The sequence below is a fragment of the Ichthyophthirius multifiliis genome (assembly GCF_000220395.1).
Source record: "Ichthyophthirius multifiliis unplaced genomic scaffold scaff_1120509251045, whole genome shotgun sequence".
In the NCBI taxonomy this organism is placed as follows: Eukaryota; Ciliophora; class Oligohymenophorea; order Hymenostomatida; genus Ichthyophthirius; species Ichthyophthirius multifiliis.
Window position 1 is genome coordinate 1 of NW_004086256.1, and position 19,799 is coordinate 19,799.

The following is a 19,799-nucleotide window of genomic DNA, read 5'->3' on the forward strand; positions in this document are numbered from 1 at the left end:
ATATATAAATAATAATAATAATATATTATTATATATAATAATAATATATATATATATATATATATATATATATATATATATATATATATAATATACCTTATTAATTTTAAAGTATTATAAATTATATATTAAAAATATAAAATAGAAAAAAATAAATATTAATAATAAAAAATGACTGATTGTTTAATTTGTTACAATTAAATTTAAAATTCTACTATGAAATGTGAATGTTAAATATGTATATAATGTTATAAGCTATATTTGACTTTATAAATATCAGAATTACACTTTAATATAAATTCAAATATAAGATGTCCAAATTAATAATGCCCTTAATTATATTAAATGTAAGAATATTTACTAGCCATTCCTGATTGCGAAGACTTAAACGATTAATTATTTCATAGATATTTATAATAAGATGATTCAATGAGAAATTGCCCAAAGAAAGGCTGTCATTATTATGGTTTTTTTCCCGAAAAATCTTGTTCGGATTAATTTATTTGTGAAATATGTCAAACCGAATGGAAAGACAATTATAATATAAGATTAAATGAAAGAATTTATTTATTTTTAAATAATATTCTTTTAATAAAAAATGATATTTTTACATATTTATATGAATATATAATGACAAAAGAATGTCCAAATTGTGGAATTCCAATAACCAAAAATGGAGGTTGTATGCATATGAATTGTAAAAAATGTTTATATGAATTTTGTTGGGTATGTAAATAAAATTATTCATATCATAAAAAGACTTAATGTGTGGCATATTTTTATGCCAAATATGGCATTTTATAATATAATTTGGTTAATTTTCTCGTACTTTTTAATTTACATAATGCTATTTTTAATTTTATTTATGAATTACTAGTGTATATTGGATATTCAATCGTATTTAATATTTTAGCTTTTTAATTTTATTTTCTTTTATTTTGTTGGAGAAACTATTAAATATCATAATAATATACTTAATAATGGATATAGCTAAATTTAGCTTAATAAAAGGGAAAAATCTTTCATTATGTCTATTCTTATATTCATTATATGCGTAATTTATATTTCTATTATTTACTATTTCTAAGGAAATTTCTACCATGCATTGCTTTTTATGCTTATTGAATGTTTAGGAATTTTTATTGGATATTTCATAATTAAAGTAGTTGAGTTTGCTTGGGAAACTTGGATGATGTATGTAAGATGATACTAATTATTTGTTTACTTATATAGCTTTTTTTTATATATAATAAATTTTTATTACTTTTAAAAAAATTTAATTTAATTTATTTATCTCTCCTTTTATATTATTTTAAGATATTTTATAATTTTTTATTTTTTATTTTTGCTTTGAAATATTTATTTATACACATTTCATTTTAATTAAATTATTTATGGATTTTTTTATAATTATAAATTAAAAAATTAAATTTACTTTTTATTATATATTATTTAATATAAAGATTCTTAAACAGTTAAGTTTATATAAATAAGACAATATATTTCTTAAATAAAAAAAATAGTTTTATATAATATATAAATATATTTTTTAATAAAATATTATCTTATATTTAATGAATAATATATATATATATATTTTTTTCTTTATAATTTTTTCATATAAATTTAGATTATTATTTTTTTAATATTCATATTATCTTAATTCATTTTTATAAGATATTTTTTTTATACTTTAAAAATTGATAAATATATTTTAAATAAAATAAAATTAATAACCTTTTCAATTTTTTATTTTATAAAATAATTTAATTATTTTATTCATTATAATATATAATTTTTTTATAATTATAGTGAATGATGTTAACTTATTTTCATTTATACTTATTGCACTATTATTATTTTATTTCGCTATATAAACACTTTCTTCATTTATAATTTTTAATTATAAAAACTAATATTAATTAATATTACTATTAGTATTATTTTATTAAAAAATAATATTAATTGTATATTATAATTATTTCTTTTTATTTATCCTTTTTGTTTGTATATATATATTTTTTTTTTGTATTATATATTATTTTTTAAGAAAATAATTTTTAATATTATTAATTACATTTTTAAATGATAGTTTAGTTAAATATTTAATAAAATACTATTATTATATATTTACTAAGTATCGTTAATTTTTTAAAATTGTAGTGGAATATTTAAATTAACTTTGGATAATAAATAGTTAACTAAATTAATATTTATTATGTTTGTATATTTACAATTATAGTTTATTTTATATTTAAAATTAATTTTCTAATTCAAGTTTTATTAATACTTTTGCAAATTTTAAAGATTATTGATTATAAATATAAAAATATTAAACATTAAGTATTATTAAATTAGAACTTTTTTAAATAAATTATAAATTTTTTCACTTTAATTTAAGTTATTTTTAAGATTAAGATAACTAAATTGATTTTTTATATATAATTAACTAATAAATATATATTTTTTTAATTTTTTTATAAAGTTTATTTTTCATTTGCTTATTTATATATAAAAATATTGTATTTTTATTTTTTAATATACATTAAAACTTTATTAATTATAATAATATTTTTTTTATGTATAATATAATACATATATTTAAAGATTTATTTATAAATTTTCAAAAAAATATGTATTTGATATATATAAATATTTATATTTTTAATTTTAGTTTTTTATATAAATAATAATCTCTTTAAAAATGCAAAAATAAAATATTATTACAGAAGGACTTGCATAAATTTAAAAATCATACACTGTAGTTGAAAACGGAAAAACATTTCAATCTGAAGTTTTTTATAATCCTGTATAAATATTTAACAGGGATTTAACAATATTAGTAATTAAATTATTTACTAACTACCTTAAAGAATAATGTAAAAAAAAATATATATATATATAAATAAAACAAAACAAAAAAGATAAAGAAAAATTTATAGGAGTAAATATATTAGATGCTTTATCGGCAAGTGGATTAAGAGCAATTAGATATTTAAAAGAACTTTAAGATGTTCAAAAAGTTACAGCAAATGATATTTCAGAAGCTTCTCATAGACTTATGATGGATAATTTTTTATTAAATAATTTAGATTTAAAAAAAATTGAAAGTGAAAATCATATTTATACAATTCATATCATTATTATATTTTTTTTTTGAAAATAAAAAATTAGTGACTAAATAAGATGCATTAGAATTAATGTATATTAAAAGATTTACAACTTAGAACTATGATGATAGATTTCATGTAATCGACATTGACCCTTATGGAACTGCTGCTCCATTTATTGATGCGGCTATATAAGCTTCATTAGATGACACATTATTATGTGTAACTTCTACTGATTCAAGAATATTATGTGGACCTGATACTTAAAAATGTTATTATTTATATGGGTCTTCAAGGGCTAAAGTTACTGCTTATTAAGAAGTTCTTTTATTATTTTTATGTATATTTTTTTTTTAATTTTGAGTAAAAAAAAAAAAAAAAAGAATGCTATAAGAATATTACTTTATACAATTAATAATGTCGCAAATAAATATGGAAAAAGTATAAGGCCCTTAATTTGTTATTTAACTGAATTTTATGTAAGAGTATTTCTTTTGGTAAAAACCAGTAAATAAGAATGTGGAAAATCCCTTCTTAAGCATGGTTATGCGTATTATTGTGAATTATGTAGCAATTATTCATATTAAACTTTTGGAAAATAATAAACGAAAAATGAAAATAAATGTGTTCCTGCAAAAGTATAAATTGAATAAAATGTTTGCGATTAATGTGGAGAATAATTTATTATAAGTACAAAAGCAATTATTTAATAATTTTTATTTTATTTTTTATTGAAAATAATAAGATGGACCTATTTGGCTTGATTAATTAAATGATTATGATTTTGTAAAAAAAGCTAGTAGTTTTCTAGAATAAGATGAAGAAGGTTTGAATTTGGCAACTAAGAAAAAAATATAAGGAATGCTTTATGGAATAGAATAGGTTTTTATAAATAAATAAAAAAAAGCATTTAATAAAACAAAAAAATATTAATTAGGAATTTGAAAAATAAGTGCATAAAATTCCTTTAGGATTTCATATGGAACATATATCTAAACTTATGAAATGTCCAGTTCCAAATAAAAAGGCAATTTTTTCTGCATTATAAAGCCTTGGATATTAAATTGAATAATCATATATAAATCATTAAATTTTTAAAACAAATGCTACTTCATAAGTTTTTTTTGATATTATTAGAAGTTGGGTAATTCATAATTATAATTTTTTGGTTTTATTTTTAAAAAAAGAAATTAATTTAAATTAAAAAAAAAAGAAAAAAAGTAAATAAACAAATGAAGAAGAATATTTTAGGCATTTTGAAAAAGAATAGCCAAATTATAAATTGATAATTAAAACGACAAATTGCAATCCTAATTTTAATATTAATATATAATTTAATAATAAATTTACTAAATGGCCTTAAAATCCGAAAAATTGGGGACCGGGGAAAAAAGCAGTAGTTAAAAAAGCTTTAGATTAAAACGATTAAAATATTTAAGAAGAAAATATACATTTAATGAATAAATGAAACAATAAAATATTAATAGTAAATAATAAAATTTAATTTTTAATAATAATTTAAAAAATAAAAATATGTTTTTTAATTAATATAATAAAAATAATTCATAAATTATATATTTATTTTTTATTTATAAATTAAAAAAAATATTAATTTATTTATTAAATTAATTATTTTTTTAAATTAATCATTAAATTAAATAAATATTTTTAAAATATTTATATATTAAAACTATATTATAATTTTTATTATGAAACTTATTTTTTTTTTTTGTTAAATTAAAATATATTTAATTATAATATTAAAAAACAAATATAGTAAATACTATTAAAATAATAATTTTTAAATTAATAAAATTTTTTAATTTTAAAAATTGATTATATCTAATATTTTTTAAAAATATATTTATAAATATATAAAATATTAATTATATATAATATATTTAATTTAATTATAAAATTATTAAATTATAAAACAATAAAAAAAAAAATATATATATATATATATATATTTTAATTATAATAAATACTTATTTAATTTTAAAATTAACACTTTTTCAAATAAATATATTTATAAATTTAATTTCATAATTTTTTACGCATGCATTTTTTTAATATTTATTTTTGATTTTTATAAAATTTTTCTTATAATAAAGTTGATTTAATTGTATAACTGAAATCTTCTTCCCATTCAATAAGTGGATTTTTTATTTATTATTATCTAATACAATAAAGCATTTGAAGTTAATTATCATCTATTTCAAATTCTGTAATTAAGAATCTATACATTTTTAAATAATCTTCCTTTATAAAGTAACTTTATGTACTAACATTTACATACAAATATATATTATCAAAAGTAATTATTCTTATTCTAGTTTTCTGTATTTAAGTTTTTCCATTAATAATTTAATCTAGAATTTCTTTTATGTATATAATTTATTAATCGCTATCAATAAACGTTAATAATCCGTTTCTTATAACCATTTATTTATATTATTATTTACTTGTGCCAAGTAATAAAATAAACTATGAACTTAGTGAAACTTCCTTATAAACTGAATCACCAGTTAAAAAATCTGTTTTAATAATTGATAAATAGAATATTTTTTTTAATTAATATAAGAATCCAATAGTTATTATTTATATGGTAAAAAATTTTGCAAGACAATTTCCTCATATTTTTCTATATTATGTTTTAAATTATTTTACTGAATATAATTTACAGTTAAGTTAACTAGATTATCATACTTTTCTAATAAGTCTCCTAATACTTTGAAATTCATTTATTATTTATTGTATAATAAATTCCTTAAAATACTTGTCTCCCTTAAAGGTTTTTAAATTTATGTTATTTAAAGTTAAATATATCCTTTTAATATTTGTACTTAATTTATGTTCATAAAATTATTCCAAGAAGCAATTTTATTATATCTTATGTCTTATTATTATGCTGGTTCAACACAAAAACAACCGTAAAGAAACTAAACATAACTTTAAGGTTATGGAAATTATAGAATATTCTAAATTTAGTAAGTTGCTTATTTTCTTTGTTCTTTTTTTATTAAATATTTTGAAAGTTTCGTATATTATCTTTTTGCTCTTTATACTTAATTATTTTGCAATTATCTTTCTTATTAATTTTCACAGCTATCTTAATTATTAAATTAGTTTTCTTATACCAAATACTATAAATTACTATTTAAATAATTCATTATAAAGATAGTATTTTCTTTTTGTATTTTAAATATATATTTTTATATTTTTTAATTATTTAGAAAAATATCGATCTTTTTTATCTTATAATGTTATTTTTTAAAATATTATTTTTCTTAATTTTTTTTTTTATAAAAATCAATATTTATTTTAATTTCTTAAAGTTTTATTATTTTTTTTAATATATAAATATAATATATTTTTTATTTTGTTTGAAATGTTTTTTATTTTTATTTTAAAAGTTTATTTAAAGAATTGTAAAAATACATAATCTTCAGTATAGTTTTTTTATATTAAATAAAAATATTATAAAATATGAAATTTATTTGAAAATAAAATAATTTTTTTCTTTGTTTGTTTAAAATATAATTTATTTTTTAAAAGTATATTTTAAAATGCTTTTAAAATAAAAAAAATTATAGTTATAATATCATACTTAAAAAGATAAATCAAAATAATAAATATAAATAATAAATAATTGTATTTATTTTTCAAAATTATTTATAGCTTCAATTTATTAAAAATAATTTAATTTAACTTTTTTTTAACTTTACTTTAGAATTTTGATTTATTTTGTTAACTTTTTAATAAATAAGTAAATTTTTAATCATATTTTTTCATTAAAATATTAGTAATTCTTTTATTTTATTTTTTAAAATTTTAGTATTTAGATTAAAAAACATGTTTTATTAGAAAAAATGTTCTTTTATATAAAAATTAATTATTATTTTGTTACTGAAAAAAATAATATTAAAAAAAATATTTATATAATTTAATTAATAGGATATAATTAATAATTTTAAAATAAAATAATGTATTAATTTTTATAATTAATTACATATATTTGTATAAAATGTTTTTACTTAGATTGTTATTTATTTTAACTAATATTTTGTATTACTTTTAATTAAGTTATTTAAATAGTTTTTAAGAATTAATAAACTTATTATATTAAATTGTTTGTTTTTTAATGTATAGTTAAAAAATAAAAATATATGCATTTCGTATAATATAAAAATTTTTGAATAATTTTTTAAAATAAAGCTTTTTAAATAAAAATAATATAATATATTATTTAAATATTAAAAAATATATATATATATTATAAAGATATTTATAATATCTATATTTTTTTTATGCAAATAAAAAAATATATTTAATAAATTTTCAGTATTATACAATAATTATTTCTAATTTAAAATATAATTATTTATAATTATTTTAAATCTTTTTAATATTCAATATTTTTAATTATATTATATTTTAAATTTTAATAATATTACGAATTAATAATTAATTATAAATATTATATTTATATATTTATATATTTCAATATTTTATTTTAATTTAAATAAAAAATCGTTCAATTAAATATGAATTAATATCCTTAAAATAAAACTAGTTATATTTATATCATAAAAAATCCAAATAATGGTATTTTTTATATACGCCAATTAACAATAATTCATTTTTTTAATAATTATATGTTAAAAATGAAGAAAATAAAAAGCTAAAAAAAAAATTATATGTTTTTATGATACTAAAGTACTAAAATATATATATATATAAAAAAAATATTTATCATTTTTAAATATTATCTTATTAATTAACACAAATAAAAAGTTTTATTTATTTTAAATTCAAATTAAATTGTATTTAAAATATTAAGTATTAGATAGCATTTTTTTCATATCAATATTTTTCAAAATGGTTTATAATAAATTCAATTTTGATAATTTATTGTTCTAAAAAATATGATAATAAATAATTATTTTTAATTGTATGAATTAATATATTTTATCAAAATTATTTTTTATTAATATAAAAATTAATAATAAGAAAAAATAAAATATTTGCTTTTTTAAAAAAGTAAAAAATATATAACTATATAATATTGGATATTTATTATAAATAAAAATAATATTTATTTTTAGTTAAATAATGTAATTAATTGATAATTATTTTTTAATTTATATTAATCTAACTTTTTTTTAAAAAAAATTGTTAAATATATTTATCTATTTACGTAGAAAGTAAAAATAATGAATTTATTCATTTTATAAAAAGTGGTAGTATTTAATTTGTAAAATTTTTGTAGAAAAAATATGTAGTTTATGTTTAAAAAAACTGAAAATTTAATATTTGGATTAGTTTAGATTTTTCAATAAATTTACTTATGTGGAATGTGTATCTTTGAAAACAGATGCTTTTACTTATATTCTATTTGAGGATTTTATAATTTTTATGATATTTAAGAAAGCTTTGATGCCTTGAAATAAAATTCGAAAATTATTCATTAATAGAGATTTTTTTATTATTAAATTTTAAGAAAAAATGCTTTTGATAGCAGACATTTATTAAGAAGTTCTTATTTAAATTTTCAAGATATGAAAAAAGGTTTTGAAAGTAAAATTAGACAAAAATTTCGTACAAATATATATTTCATAGTAATAAGATAAGAAAAAGCAGCTGAATGCATTTATTTTAATTACACTAAAGGAATTTTGAATAAATTTATAGATTTCAATTAAAGTTTAAAAACATTTTAAAAAGTAATTAAAAAGTAGAATAAGAAAAAGGAAAGTTTATTTATAAAGTTAAGATATTAAATACTTTTTAAAAATAGAAATTTTAAAAAATAAGAAATTTAATATAATATAGATAAATAAGAAAATAAAAAAAAAAAAAAGAATTTCAATGAAAAGGAAAGAAAAATAAATTAAATTTAATTTTAGAAATGTTTTTTTAGAATTAAAATAATTCAGATTTTTATAATATAAAATACTATATATTAAAATTTAGAATTTTGACAAAAAAGAATATATATATTTAATTTTATAGAAAAAAAATATTTTATTTGTTTGTTATAAAATAGTAAGTAAAAAATATATTTTACGAATAATTATTTCATTTTTTTATTAATTTACTATTTTATTCTTTTGTTTAAAAAAATTAAATTTTATTGAATAAATTTTTATACTTTAACTAATAAGTATATTTATTTTTAAACTTTATATTTTTACATATTTCTTATATTATTTATCAATATATATTAAAAATAAATTAAATTAAATTAATATTATTTTTTTTAATTTTTTTTTTTTTTTTAATAAATAAAAAATATAATATCATTTAAATACTAATTTTACATTTTTTAATTTTTATTAATTTATACACATTTAAAAATAAAAAAAATGCCAAAACAAAACTTAATAAAAAAGCAAAAATCAACTGATAAAAAAGCACTAATAATACAATAATAAGTAAATGATGAAGATTATTAATTAAATAATATGATAATTGACAAAAATAAAGAAGAAGAAGAGAAATAAAATAATTAAGAAGAGTAAAAATATATTGAAAATGATGAAAATATCATTTAAAGGCCAAAAGTAAAATTATATATGAAAAGATGTTATAAAAATATATATAAAAAAATATATAAAAATATATATATATATATATATATATAATATATATATATATAAATATATTTATTTTTAAATAATTATTTTTACTATATAATTATAAGAAATGGGTAAATTTATTTATGGTTGATTATAAATAATGTGATGCAAAAAAATGTAGTGGAAGAAAACTATAGCGTCATAAACTATTAAAATCTATAACTCATAAACAAAAATACTTAGGAGTAGTTTTATCAGGTACTGCTTCTAAAATTGTTTCGAAAGAAGACATCGAAATAATAAAGAAGCATGGTTTATGTGTTATAGATTGTTCTTGGGACAAAAGCTATGAATGTATAAACAGATTATTAAAATGAAAGATTGTTACCTCATATGTTGGCTTGTAATCCTGTTAATTATGGAAAGCCTTTAAATTATCTTGTGTTGAGGCTTTTGCAGCAGCTTTAAATTTAATCGATTATTAAGAGTAGGCAGATTTTATTTTATCTAAATTTAAATGGGGAAAACATTTCTTTACTGTTAATTAGTAAGTTTTTTCTTATTATTAAAATTGTGATACTGCTCAATAAATATAATCGTAAGTTTAAGTATATTTAAATGATCTTAAAATTTAATCTCTTAATGCTTCTGATAAATACTAGATGCCGAATTCAGATAATTCGGATAACGAAGATGATTGTAAAAATAATTAAATTTAAGATGATAATGAAGAAAAATAGGGTGAATAAGAGGAGGAAGAAGAAGAGAAAGAATAAAAAAATAAAGAAATATAAGAAGAAAAACAATAGATTTAATAATTAAATTATTAATAAAATGATGATGATTATGAAGAAGAAGAATAAAAGACTGAATAAAAATAATAAAAAAAATATAAAAAAAATAACAATAAATATTATAAAGAATAAACTACAAAAAATAATTAATTAATAGAAAATAAAGAAATACTAAATAAAAATTGCGAAATTTTAAATGAAAATAAATAATCAAAAAAACAACAATCCGATTCTTCTTCTTTCCAAGATGATGATGATAATGATGATGATGATGACGGTGATTTGAAAATTAAAATTTCTAAAGAAGTTTAAAACTTAAAAGGGATTATTAAAACAAAATCAATGGAGGAAAATGTGCTTGTTTTGAAAAAATAAGTTAGTTTTAATGAAAAAAATTAAGTTTTAGAACTTGTTAATAATTAATAATAACAATAAATTAAAAGGCATAAATTAAAAAAAGTTAAAGATGAGAAAAAAATTATTTTTATAAGATGATGATGAAAATATTGATAGTCTTGATGATACTCATGATGATAAATGCAAAAAAGAAAATAAATAAAAAAGTAAAAAATTTAAAGAGTTCGATTAGAAAGTGTAAAAAGACTTTGTAAAAAAAGAAAAGAAAAAAGCTAAAAAATAAAAGCATGGAGAAAATTAAGAAAAATAATGAAATAAAACTATATATTTTTATTTTTTTTGGTATATATATATATATTTTAAAGTATAATTTAATTAAATTAAAAATTATTTTTTTTGGTATATATATATTGATAAAATCAAAAAAATTATATTAAATGAATTTAAAACAATATGATAAATATATAAAAAATTAAGTTCGATAATATTAAAAATAGTAAATATAGATTATATCAAAACTAAAAAAAATTAAATATTATATTTTAATTATTTATATCGTTATATCGAATGCTATATTTAAATAATATATAGGCAGCTAAATAATTTTATAAAATATGTTTTCGAAACCGCATTTATTTATGATTTTATCCTAATGTTCAAAACTTTTTTTCTTATCCTAAATATGTAATTGTATTCGCAAAGGAATAGTAACAAATTTTTAGAAAAGTTTTAATTCATAATTTTAATTACAATCAAATACAAAGCTTTTTAAGAAATAATAACTACTAGTTTCAACCAATCAAAATTAAATTTTATTAAGATAAATGCTAAAAATAATGATAATATGACATTAAAAAAATAGTAAAAATATTTATTTTATTATATTTTTTTATAAATTTTATAATATTTTTGATATATTTTTATTATTAATATATTTAAATAAAAATATAAATTTTTAATGCTAAAACAAAAAAATGAGACTAATAATTTTTTTTTTTTATTACTAAAATTAAAATATAATAAATATTAAAAAATAAATATTTATAAACTGAATAAATTTGTAAAATATTTAATAAACCTTAATATCTTTCTTTTAAGTTTTTTTTTTTATTTTCTCTCCCTTTAATACTCATTTAAATATTCGAATATCTAATGAATTCTTTAAAAAAATTTATAAAAAATCAATCATTTTTAATTTTCTATTTACTACTAATAATAAGAATTCTCTTTTCACATTCAGATTATAAATATTCAATTTTATTAAAAAAAATTGTAATACGAATTCAAAAAAAGAGTATATATATAATTATTGTAAATAAGGCCTTCTGTCTCTTCTAAAGTAAAGACAAATATCCAAGATACTGAAAATACACAAATTATATCATAACTATGAATGAAAGTTGTTCTTAATAATACATTTTAAAACTGGATTAATAATTTTATATATAAAAATCTAGAATTTATAAATAAACGATAATACTTATTCACATTCGTATTTAAAATTTTAATAATTAAAATAAATTTGATTTAAGTAAATATGTTTGTAAATTACAAAAATTATGCTTAAAAAGAGACTAGAGCATATATAAACAAAATATTTTTCAAAAAGAATTTAATTAAAATTTATATAAAAAATGTAAAAATATTGTAGTATTTTATATTAAAATAAATTTTTTATGTTAATAATATGGAAATATGCTTAGTTATGTATATAATATGTATTTATTTTTATTATATTATAAAATTATTATTTTTAAAAAGATAAAAATTTAATATATACGATATATGAGTATTTTTTTGAATTATTTTATTTTAAGAATTTTAATTATTTAATAAAGTGATAATTATAATTTTAAATTTGAAGAAAATGCAGTTTTTGTTTTAAATAAAAAGAACAAAAAACTTTAAAAATTAAAATTAGAAATTTTGTAAAAATGATAGTTTTTTTAAACCAGAATAACAAATTAAATCATAATTAAATAAAATTTTATATTTTTTTTTTAAATTTGAGATATTTTAAAAAATAAATGGTTTTAAAATAACCATATTTAATATTATTTTTATGAATTTTCATTTTTTTTTTAAAGAAATAACAATAATAATAATAATAATAATAAAAATAATAATAATAATAATAATAATAATAATATATATATATTGCTTATATAGGGTTCAAAAAGATTTATTTTCATTAAATTATTTAGAGTATAACATATTAATTATATTTTAATCTTTATATAATGATTATTTTGGGATAAACAAGTTTTATTTATTCCTTTTTGCTTGTATTTTTGTTACTTTTATTCTTTTTATTATCTTGTTTTTAAAAATTTTTTATAAAAAGCGGAATTTAAAGTTTATAATAATTAGAATCAAAAAAATTATTTAATTTATTTCTAAAACACACACGAAATAATCCGGATATTAAAAATGCAATATTTCATATATTTTTTATTTTAAAAAAAAAAGAAAAAAAGACATAAAAACTTAAATTTTTTAAGAAAAAAACGAAATTCAGAATTATAAATCAGTTTGAAATTTTTGAGTTTAATATTAATTTTTTTAAACAAATAATCCTATTATATAAAAAATATTATTAATTTCCTTTTTAATTTTTTTATTAAAAAGGAGTTTGAAATATTAAATTATAATAATCATTGTAAAGAATTCATTTTTTTTGATTATTTTTTTTTTTTCTAGTTTTAATAAATATATTAATCAGTTTTTTATTTAATTTTATTAAAATAGATACATATATAAATTTTTATATTTTTATTTTGTTTTCTATTAATTTTATTATTTTTTATAATTAATTGATAATATTTTTATATTTTATTTCATTTTTTTGTTGAAATAAATAAATAAAAAATAATTATATTTTTAATATAAAAATATAAAATTAATTTATAATAAAATCTTAATAAAAAAAAGTACTAATTTAAATAAATATCTCTATAAAAAATACATATATTTGTTTTTTTAAATAAATATACATCATATATTATTGATAATATCTTTAATGGAATTTTCATTATTAAGTAATTATTCAAAATTAACCTTCTAATCCAAAATAACTTAATCAATTTTAATACAAAGTTTGACCATTAAACTTAAAATATTTATTTCTTCCTATCTATTCTACTAATACATATTTTAGAAATTATTATATGAGAAATTAAGCTAATTTTGAATAATACTATTATCAATTGCTACATTTAAATTTTAATTAATTATCGATTATATTTAAAAAAACTCTTTATCCAATTATTTATTTAAAAACTACTCCAAATACCCATAATATTCATAGAATTTATTCGTAATAGAATCTTTATCTTATTCTAAAATATCGATAAGATTTTAGTAATTATTCAATCCTAAAAACTAATCCCAATCTTATTAATGTTATATAAAAACAGGTGCTATTTATTATTATAAGCATTATAATAATCCTTATATCCCTATTAAAGCCTTTTTTAGTAAATAATAAATATCAAATCGACAATCATTAAGGAATTAAATTTCTAATTTTTCGGCTAAATTTACTAAAAAAATAATCCGTTTCGTGCATTTATTATTTATTAATTAATATCTTTTGCACCTTATAAGTATTAATTTTAATTTTTCTATTACAATAAAAATAATTAAATAAAAAATTAAAATAATAAAAAAATACAGAATCTTAGATAATTTTTAAAATTTACGAATCTTTTTTAATAGCAGAAAAAGCTTCATGTTCATATAATTATTCTGCAGTAATTCTTAATGATCGATCTTTACAAATACTTCTTTTTAAAATATCTTAAGATTATTTCGAAATAAGATTCTCGCATTTAATAATATAAGCTTTATTACAAATTTTCTATGAAACATCAAATTAACTTGTTCCCATAAAATAAAGTTCGTTAAAAAGCATTTCATGATACATAATACCAACAGCCCATACATCTACAAGTTTATCATAAGAAGGTTCTTTAAAAAATTCAGGTGCCATATAAGGATAAGTACCTAAAGTAGTTTAATATAATTTCTTTTAACTAGCAAATCCAAAGTCACCTATTATTTAATTAAAATGTATATATATATAAGAAAAAAAAAAATTATATATTATATAAATATATATATATACCTAATTTATATACTCCATTATTTATAAAAATATTCTCTGGTTTAATATCCCTATGAACAATATCATATTTCGATAAATAATAAATACTAGAAACAATTTAAAAGAATATTCTAATTGCTTCCTATTCAGGTATTCCTTTAGAATATTTTGGTTATTTTAGTACATTTAAAAGATTTCCTTAATTGCAATATTCGAGTACAATATATATATTATTTGTAGTTTAAAAGCAGTCATATATTTTTACTATAAAAGGACATGGGTCTTCTTTTTACATCAAAGCTATTTACTAAAGAATATTTACTTCATCTCCTATTGCTTAGATTATTTCGTCGCCATATTTTTTTAAGGCTTATCTGTTTATAACCTTTATTGCTACTTCTTGACCATTATCATTGTTTGTACCTTTAAATACACTCGCAAATGAACCACTACCAAGTTGATCACTTTCTTTATATTGATATATTGTGTTATTACTACCACGAATTTATTTTTGTTCTGATGACATTTCTTATTATTAATTTTTTTTTTTATATTATTATTATTATTTTTTATATTTTTTTTAATTTGAAAAAATTATATATATTATAATAAGCTTATCAAGAATATATAAATAACTATTATTATTATTACTTTATATAAAAAAAAAAAATTAATTAATTTATAATCAATACTTATAATTCAAAATAAATAGTTTTTTACGTGTAAAAAATTTATATTAAAAATATTTTATTTCAATAAAAAAAAAGAATATCATATACATGAAATAATTTTAATTTATATTATCATTAATTATACTTTTATTATAAAAAATTACTTTTTCATAAGAATCTCATTTAATAGTTTTAAAGGATACAGATTCTGAATACATATAAGAAGATTAAAATTTAGTTTTTATTTATTTCTTAAAACTAATAAATAAAAATAAAATTTAATATATAATAGATAATAACAAACAACGGTAAAATCTATAGTTATGATATTGAAAAAAAAAAACTAAATTGGAAAAACGATTTAAAAGTGATAATAAGTGAAATAAATTTTGATAATTAAAATGATGATGAAGATAATAAATAAAAATATGATTTTTAACATGAAAATAATTAAGAAGATTATAAAACTTTCGATTATTTTTTACCTTCATCAGATGGAAATTTCGTATTTTTATCATAAAATAATGAAAAAATAGTAATTAAATAAAATATAAGATTAATTATAATTATTAATAAAAATAATTATATATATATATATATATATATTTATATATATATATATATATGTATATATATATTTATATATTTTTATTATTTTACATTTATAAATTGTAAATTAATAAAGTAAATATAAAGAGAAGAAATAGAATATGCTTTAAAAATATGCCCTATAAGTGGCAAAGAATAAAAATATATTGCACTAAATTAATAGAAAATATATTTATTAAATTTATAATCTGGATTTTTAAAAAAATTAGAAGATATAGACAATAATGAATTGGATTTTTTTGATATTAAGTTTTAAATATTGCATTTAAATATAAAAAAAATAAAATAAATAAACATATTTACCAAAAAAGAAAATTGGAGTTTAATAAGTACTGATATTAATATTATGAAATATGATGATTTTATCTTAAACGATTTGAGAAAAAACCGGGTTAAATAAAATGAAAAATATTTGTTTGTCTAAGACGAAAAGTAAAATTTAGTTATAAAATTGAGAGCAAATTTTTAACATATTATTGATTTTTAAACTGAATAAGAAATTGTTGCTATTTTTTCAATGTCTAAGTCAAAAAAATTTTATAAAAATGTTATTTTTCATCCTTATAGAGATAGTCTTATGTAAGAATTAGTCTTGTAATAAAATAATTTTGGCGATTTTGAATCTAAAGAGTTAGCTTTTTTTGATGAATTGAATTATTATTAACTTATTCCATTACAAATTCCATCCAAATTAAAAAATAAATGCCTTTAAAATAAAAAATGTAGAGATAGATTAATTTTTAATGCTAGGAAAATTAACAATGTCCAATATATATCAGAAGTGATTAAATGTATTGAGAATTTAAAAAAAGGAAACGCAATATAAAACACAATTTTTTAAGATGAAGAGGAAGAGAAAATAATAAAGGAAATAATAGAAGACAAAAATTAAATTTAAAATATTAAAATTAATTTTATGAAAGATAATTAAATTACAATTTTTTTATTAATTTTACTTATATTATTAGTCCTTTATTTAATTTTCAAAGACGAAAGAATAATTTCTTCTATGAAAGGAAAAAAGAAATAGAATTCCTAAAATGGAAAAACATAGTAAAAATAAACAGAAATAAATTAATAAATAAAATAAGTAGAATAATAATAAAATAAAATAGAACAAGAAGAATAATATTAAGAAAAAAACAAAAAAATAAATAGAAGAAAAGAAAAAAAATAATATATAAATAATTAAATAAAGAGTACTTTAAATTGATAAAAATAAGGTTTTGGGTTATGGAGCTTAAGGGACAGTAGTTTTTTCAGGGTTCTTTTAACAAAGAGAAATTGCAATAAAATAAATTTTAAAAGTAAATAAAGATCTAGCAGGTAAAGAAATAGATATGCTGATAAAACTTCAACATAAAAATATCATAAAATATTACTATTATGAAGAGATAAAAGAACACATATTACTAGGCTTAGAAAAATGCATATGTTCATTGTAAGAATTAATAAATGTAAAAAATCGCAAATATTTAAAAAGATAAGAAACAGAATAATTAAAAATAACTGAAATTCGTAAATTATTATAAGATAAAAATAATTTGAAAAAACTATTTATTGATTGCCTTGAAGGCTTAAAATATTTACATTAACAAGGAGTTTTACATAGAGATTTAAAACCTGAAAACGTACTTTTAAGTGTAAACAATGAAGTTAAATTAGCCGATTTCGGACTTTCGAAGTTTATTGAAAATTAAAATGTCTATTTTACAAATGATATAGGAACATGGGGTTGGAGGCCTATAGAATAAATAAACAATTAATAACTTTCGTATAAAAGTGACGTTTTTTCTTTAGGATGTGTTTTTTTTTATTTATATAATCAAGGGTTGCATCCTTTTGGTTAGGTTAATGAGAGAGAAATGAATATTTAAAAAAATAGATTTAATTTAGATAATGTAGATGATGAATGCTTTAAAGATTTAATTACTAATATGATTTAATAAAATGATATTTAAAGATATTCAGTATAGGAATCAATGGATCATCCTTATTTTTGGAATGTAGTAAGGAAAATTGCTTTTATTTAAGAATTTAGTGATTATATTGAAACTTATGGTATATATATTTATTATTAATATATTAAAAATTGTTGTTTAATTATAATAAATTTATTGTTTATTATTAAATATATATATAAAAATATAAATTTTTATAATATATTATTAATATTATTAAAAATTTATTAGTAAAATAAATATATCTATATATATAAATTTAATTATAAATATATAAATATATAAAAAAATATATTTAAATAAATATATATTTTTATATTGATATATGTATATATATATAATATAAATATATATTTTTATATATTTATATTTACATAGATTAAGATTAGAAAATTTCATTATTATTAGAAGAAAAGGCTTAATTAGAAAAAGTTTCATTTAAATAATGGGATAAATAAGTTGATATATCTATTTTATCTCATCCGAAATTTAATAAAAAATATAATTTTAATTCTATTAAAGATTTAATTAGAGTAATTTTATTTAATTAAAACAAAAAATATATATTTTTATAAATAAATTTTAAAATTATAAGTTAATAAGAAATAAAATAAATCATTATCACGAATTATAAGAAAATACTAAACAAATAGTTGGAAAAACTCAAGAAGAAATATTTAATTATTTCGATATGAAAATTCCTAAATTATTTATTTTTATGTATTATTTTTGCTTAAAATAAAACTGGAAATTACTTAATTTGTAAAAATAATGAAGAAAAAATAAATAAAATTAATTTTTATTTTTTTATTTAATAATATTAAAAAAAAATTTTTTTAATAATATCAAAAAATATATAAATAAATTTTTATTTTATCATATTTATTTAAAACCTATATTCTTTATATTAGTAACAACGCAAGTATATTCAATTAAATCATCATTTTTTTCTTTAAAAAATTCTCTAAATATATTTCCTTATAGTTAATATTCAATCACCTATTTTCCGTCTGTATAGAATTTAATATTTTATAGAAGTTTATCTTTATTATTTTTCAAAAATACACTAGTAGGACAATAAATTTTATCATATATAATATTTTATTCTTAATTTTAAATAGATTTTTATTCACTATCTTATTAATTTTTGATATTTTTTTCTTCTAGTTAAGCCAATATTTTTTATTAATCGATTTTTTTATTATTTTTAAATATAAAAGGTTTAGAAACAAATTATAAAACATCCTAATATCGCTAATTAAACCAATTTTTTTTCTAAATATTTTAAGCTAAAACAATTTAATTATTATTATTATTATTTTAAATAAGGCCCTCTCCGATTTATTAAAAAGAACCATTTTATTAATAAATTTAAGTAGAAGATGATAATAAAATAAGAGAAATACAGAAAATAATAGCAATATTCCATTTAGAAAAAGAATTAAAATTTCCTATTTTATTAATTCGGTTTGTTTAATATTCAAAAGCTTCATCTGCTGTAGTACTTTCATTATAATTTTGTTAATTTTCAATAAAATATTTATCATTATTTATCTAAAACTATTATTATTATTATATTTATTAATTTTATATTTAATATTATTCTGAAAA

General features: G+C 15.0%; 4 protein-coding genes across 4 annotated transcripts, besides 26 other annotated features; 3 read left to right on the forward strand and 1 right to left on the reverse strand. All coding sequences in view use genetic code 6, as the record gives it.

The window, feature by feature from the left end:
• Positions 1-95: a microsatellite.
• Positions 96-224: 129 nt separating this feature from the next.
• On the forward strand, positions 225-1,147 carry IMG5_133980 (ibr domain protein; the record flags this gene model as incomplete). The annotated part of the gene is made up of 1 exon (XM_004031894.1): positions 225-1,147. A coding segment is annotated over one exon (900 nt), but the record flags the coding sequence as incomplete, so codon positions are not given.
• An 823-nt stretch (positions 1,148-1,970) lies between these two features.
• Positions 1,971-2,044: a microsatellite.
• Positions 1,999-2,047: a microsatellite.
• A 657-nt stretch (positions 2,048-2,704) lies between these two features.
• On the forward strand, positions 2,705-4,578 carry IMG5_133990 (hypothetical protein; the record flags this gene model as incomplete). Its single annotated transcript, XM_004031895.1, has 6 exons — positions 2,705-2,879; positions 2,925-3,110; positions 3,175-3,431; positions 3,494-3,800; positions 3,856-3,992; positions 4,048-4,578. 6 exons carry the CDS (start codon positions 2,705-2,707, stop codon positions 4,576-4,578), a joined length of 1,593 nt encoding a protein of 530 aa, XP_004031943.1.
• A 139-nt stretch (positions 4,579-4,717) lies between these two features.
• Positions 4,718-4,757: a microsatellite.
• Positions 4,758-4,900: 143 nt separating this feature from the next.
• Positions 4,901-4,935: a microsatellite.
• A 1,548-nt stretch (positions 4,936-6,483) lies between these two features.
• Positions 6,484-6,534: a microsatellite.
• Positions 6,535-6,736: 202 nt separating this feature from the next.
• Positions 6,737-6,761: a microsatellite.
• A 570-nt stretch (positions 6,762-7,331) lies between these two features.
• Positions 7,332-7,393: a microsatellite.
• Positions 7,339-7,399: a microsatellite.
• Positions 7,363-7,412: a microsatellite.
• A 1,485-nt stretch (positions 7,413-8,897) lies between these two features.
• Positions 8,898-8,933: a microsatellite.
• Positions 8,934-9,677: 744 nt separating this feature from the next.
• Positions 9,678-9,765: a microsatellite.
• Positions 9,708-9,778: a microsatellite.
• Positions 9,772-9,813: a microsatellite.
• Positions 9,814-10,564: 751 nt separating this feature from the next.
• Positions 10,565-10,595: a microsatellite.
• A 1,038-nt stretch (positions 10,596-11,633) lies between these two features.
• On the reverse strand, positions 11,634-15,473 carry IMG5_134000 (protein kinase domain protein; the record flags this gene model as incomplete). Its single annotated transcript, XM_004031896.1, has 3 exons — positions 11,634-11,669; positions 14,516-14,895; positions 14,969-15,473. The coding sequence occupies 3 exons, from the start codon at positions 15,471-15,473 to the stop codon at positions 11,634-11,636; spliced, it is 921 nt and encodes a 306-aa protein (XP_004031944.1).
• Positions 11,716-11,759: a microsatellite.
• Positions 12,931-12,991: a microsatellite.
• Positions 15,474-15,477: 4 nt separating the features above from the next.
• Positions 15,478-15,523: a microsatellite.
• A 619-nt stretch (positions 15,524-16,142) lies between these two features.
• Positions 16,143-19,574, forward strand: IMG5_134010 (hypothetical protein; the record flags this gene model as incomplete). Its single annotated transcript, XM_004031897.1, has 5 exons — positions 16,143-16,153; positions 17,426-17,553; positions 17,761-18,288; positions 18,567-18,721; positions 19,518-19,574. 5 exons carry the CDS (start codon positions 16,143-16,145, stop codon positions 19,572-19,574), a joined length of 879 nt encoding a protein of 292 aa, XP_004031945.1.
• Positions 16,201-16,285: a microsatellite.
• Positions 16,202-16,264: a microsatellite.
• Positions 16,208-16,276: a microsatellite.
• Positions 17,284-17,358: a microsatellite.
• Positions 17,285-17,344: a microsatellite.
• Positions 18,305-18,359: a microsatellite.
• Positions 18,428-18,558: a microsatellite.
• Positions 19,575-19,751: 177 nt separating the features above from the next.
• Positions 19,752-19,792: a microsatellite.
• Positions 19,793-19,799: the final 7 nt, after the last annotated feature.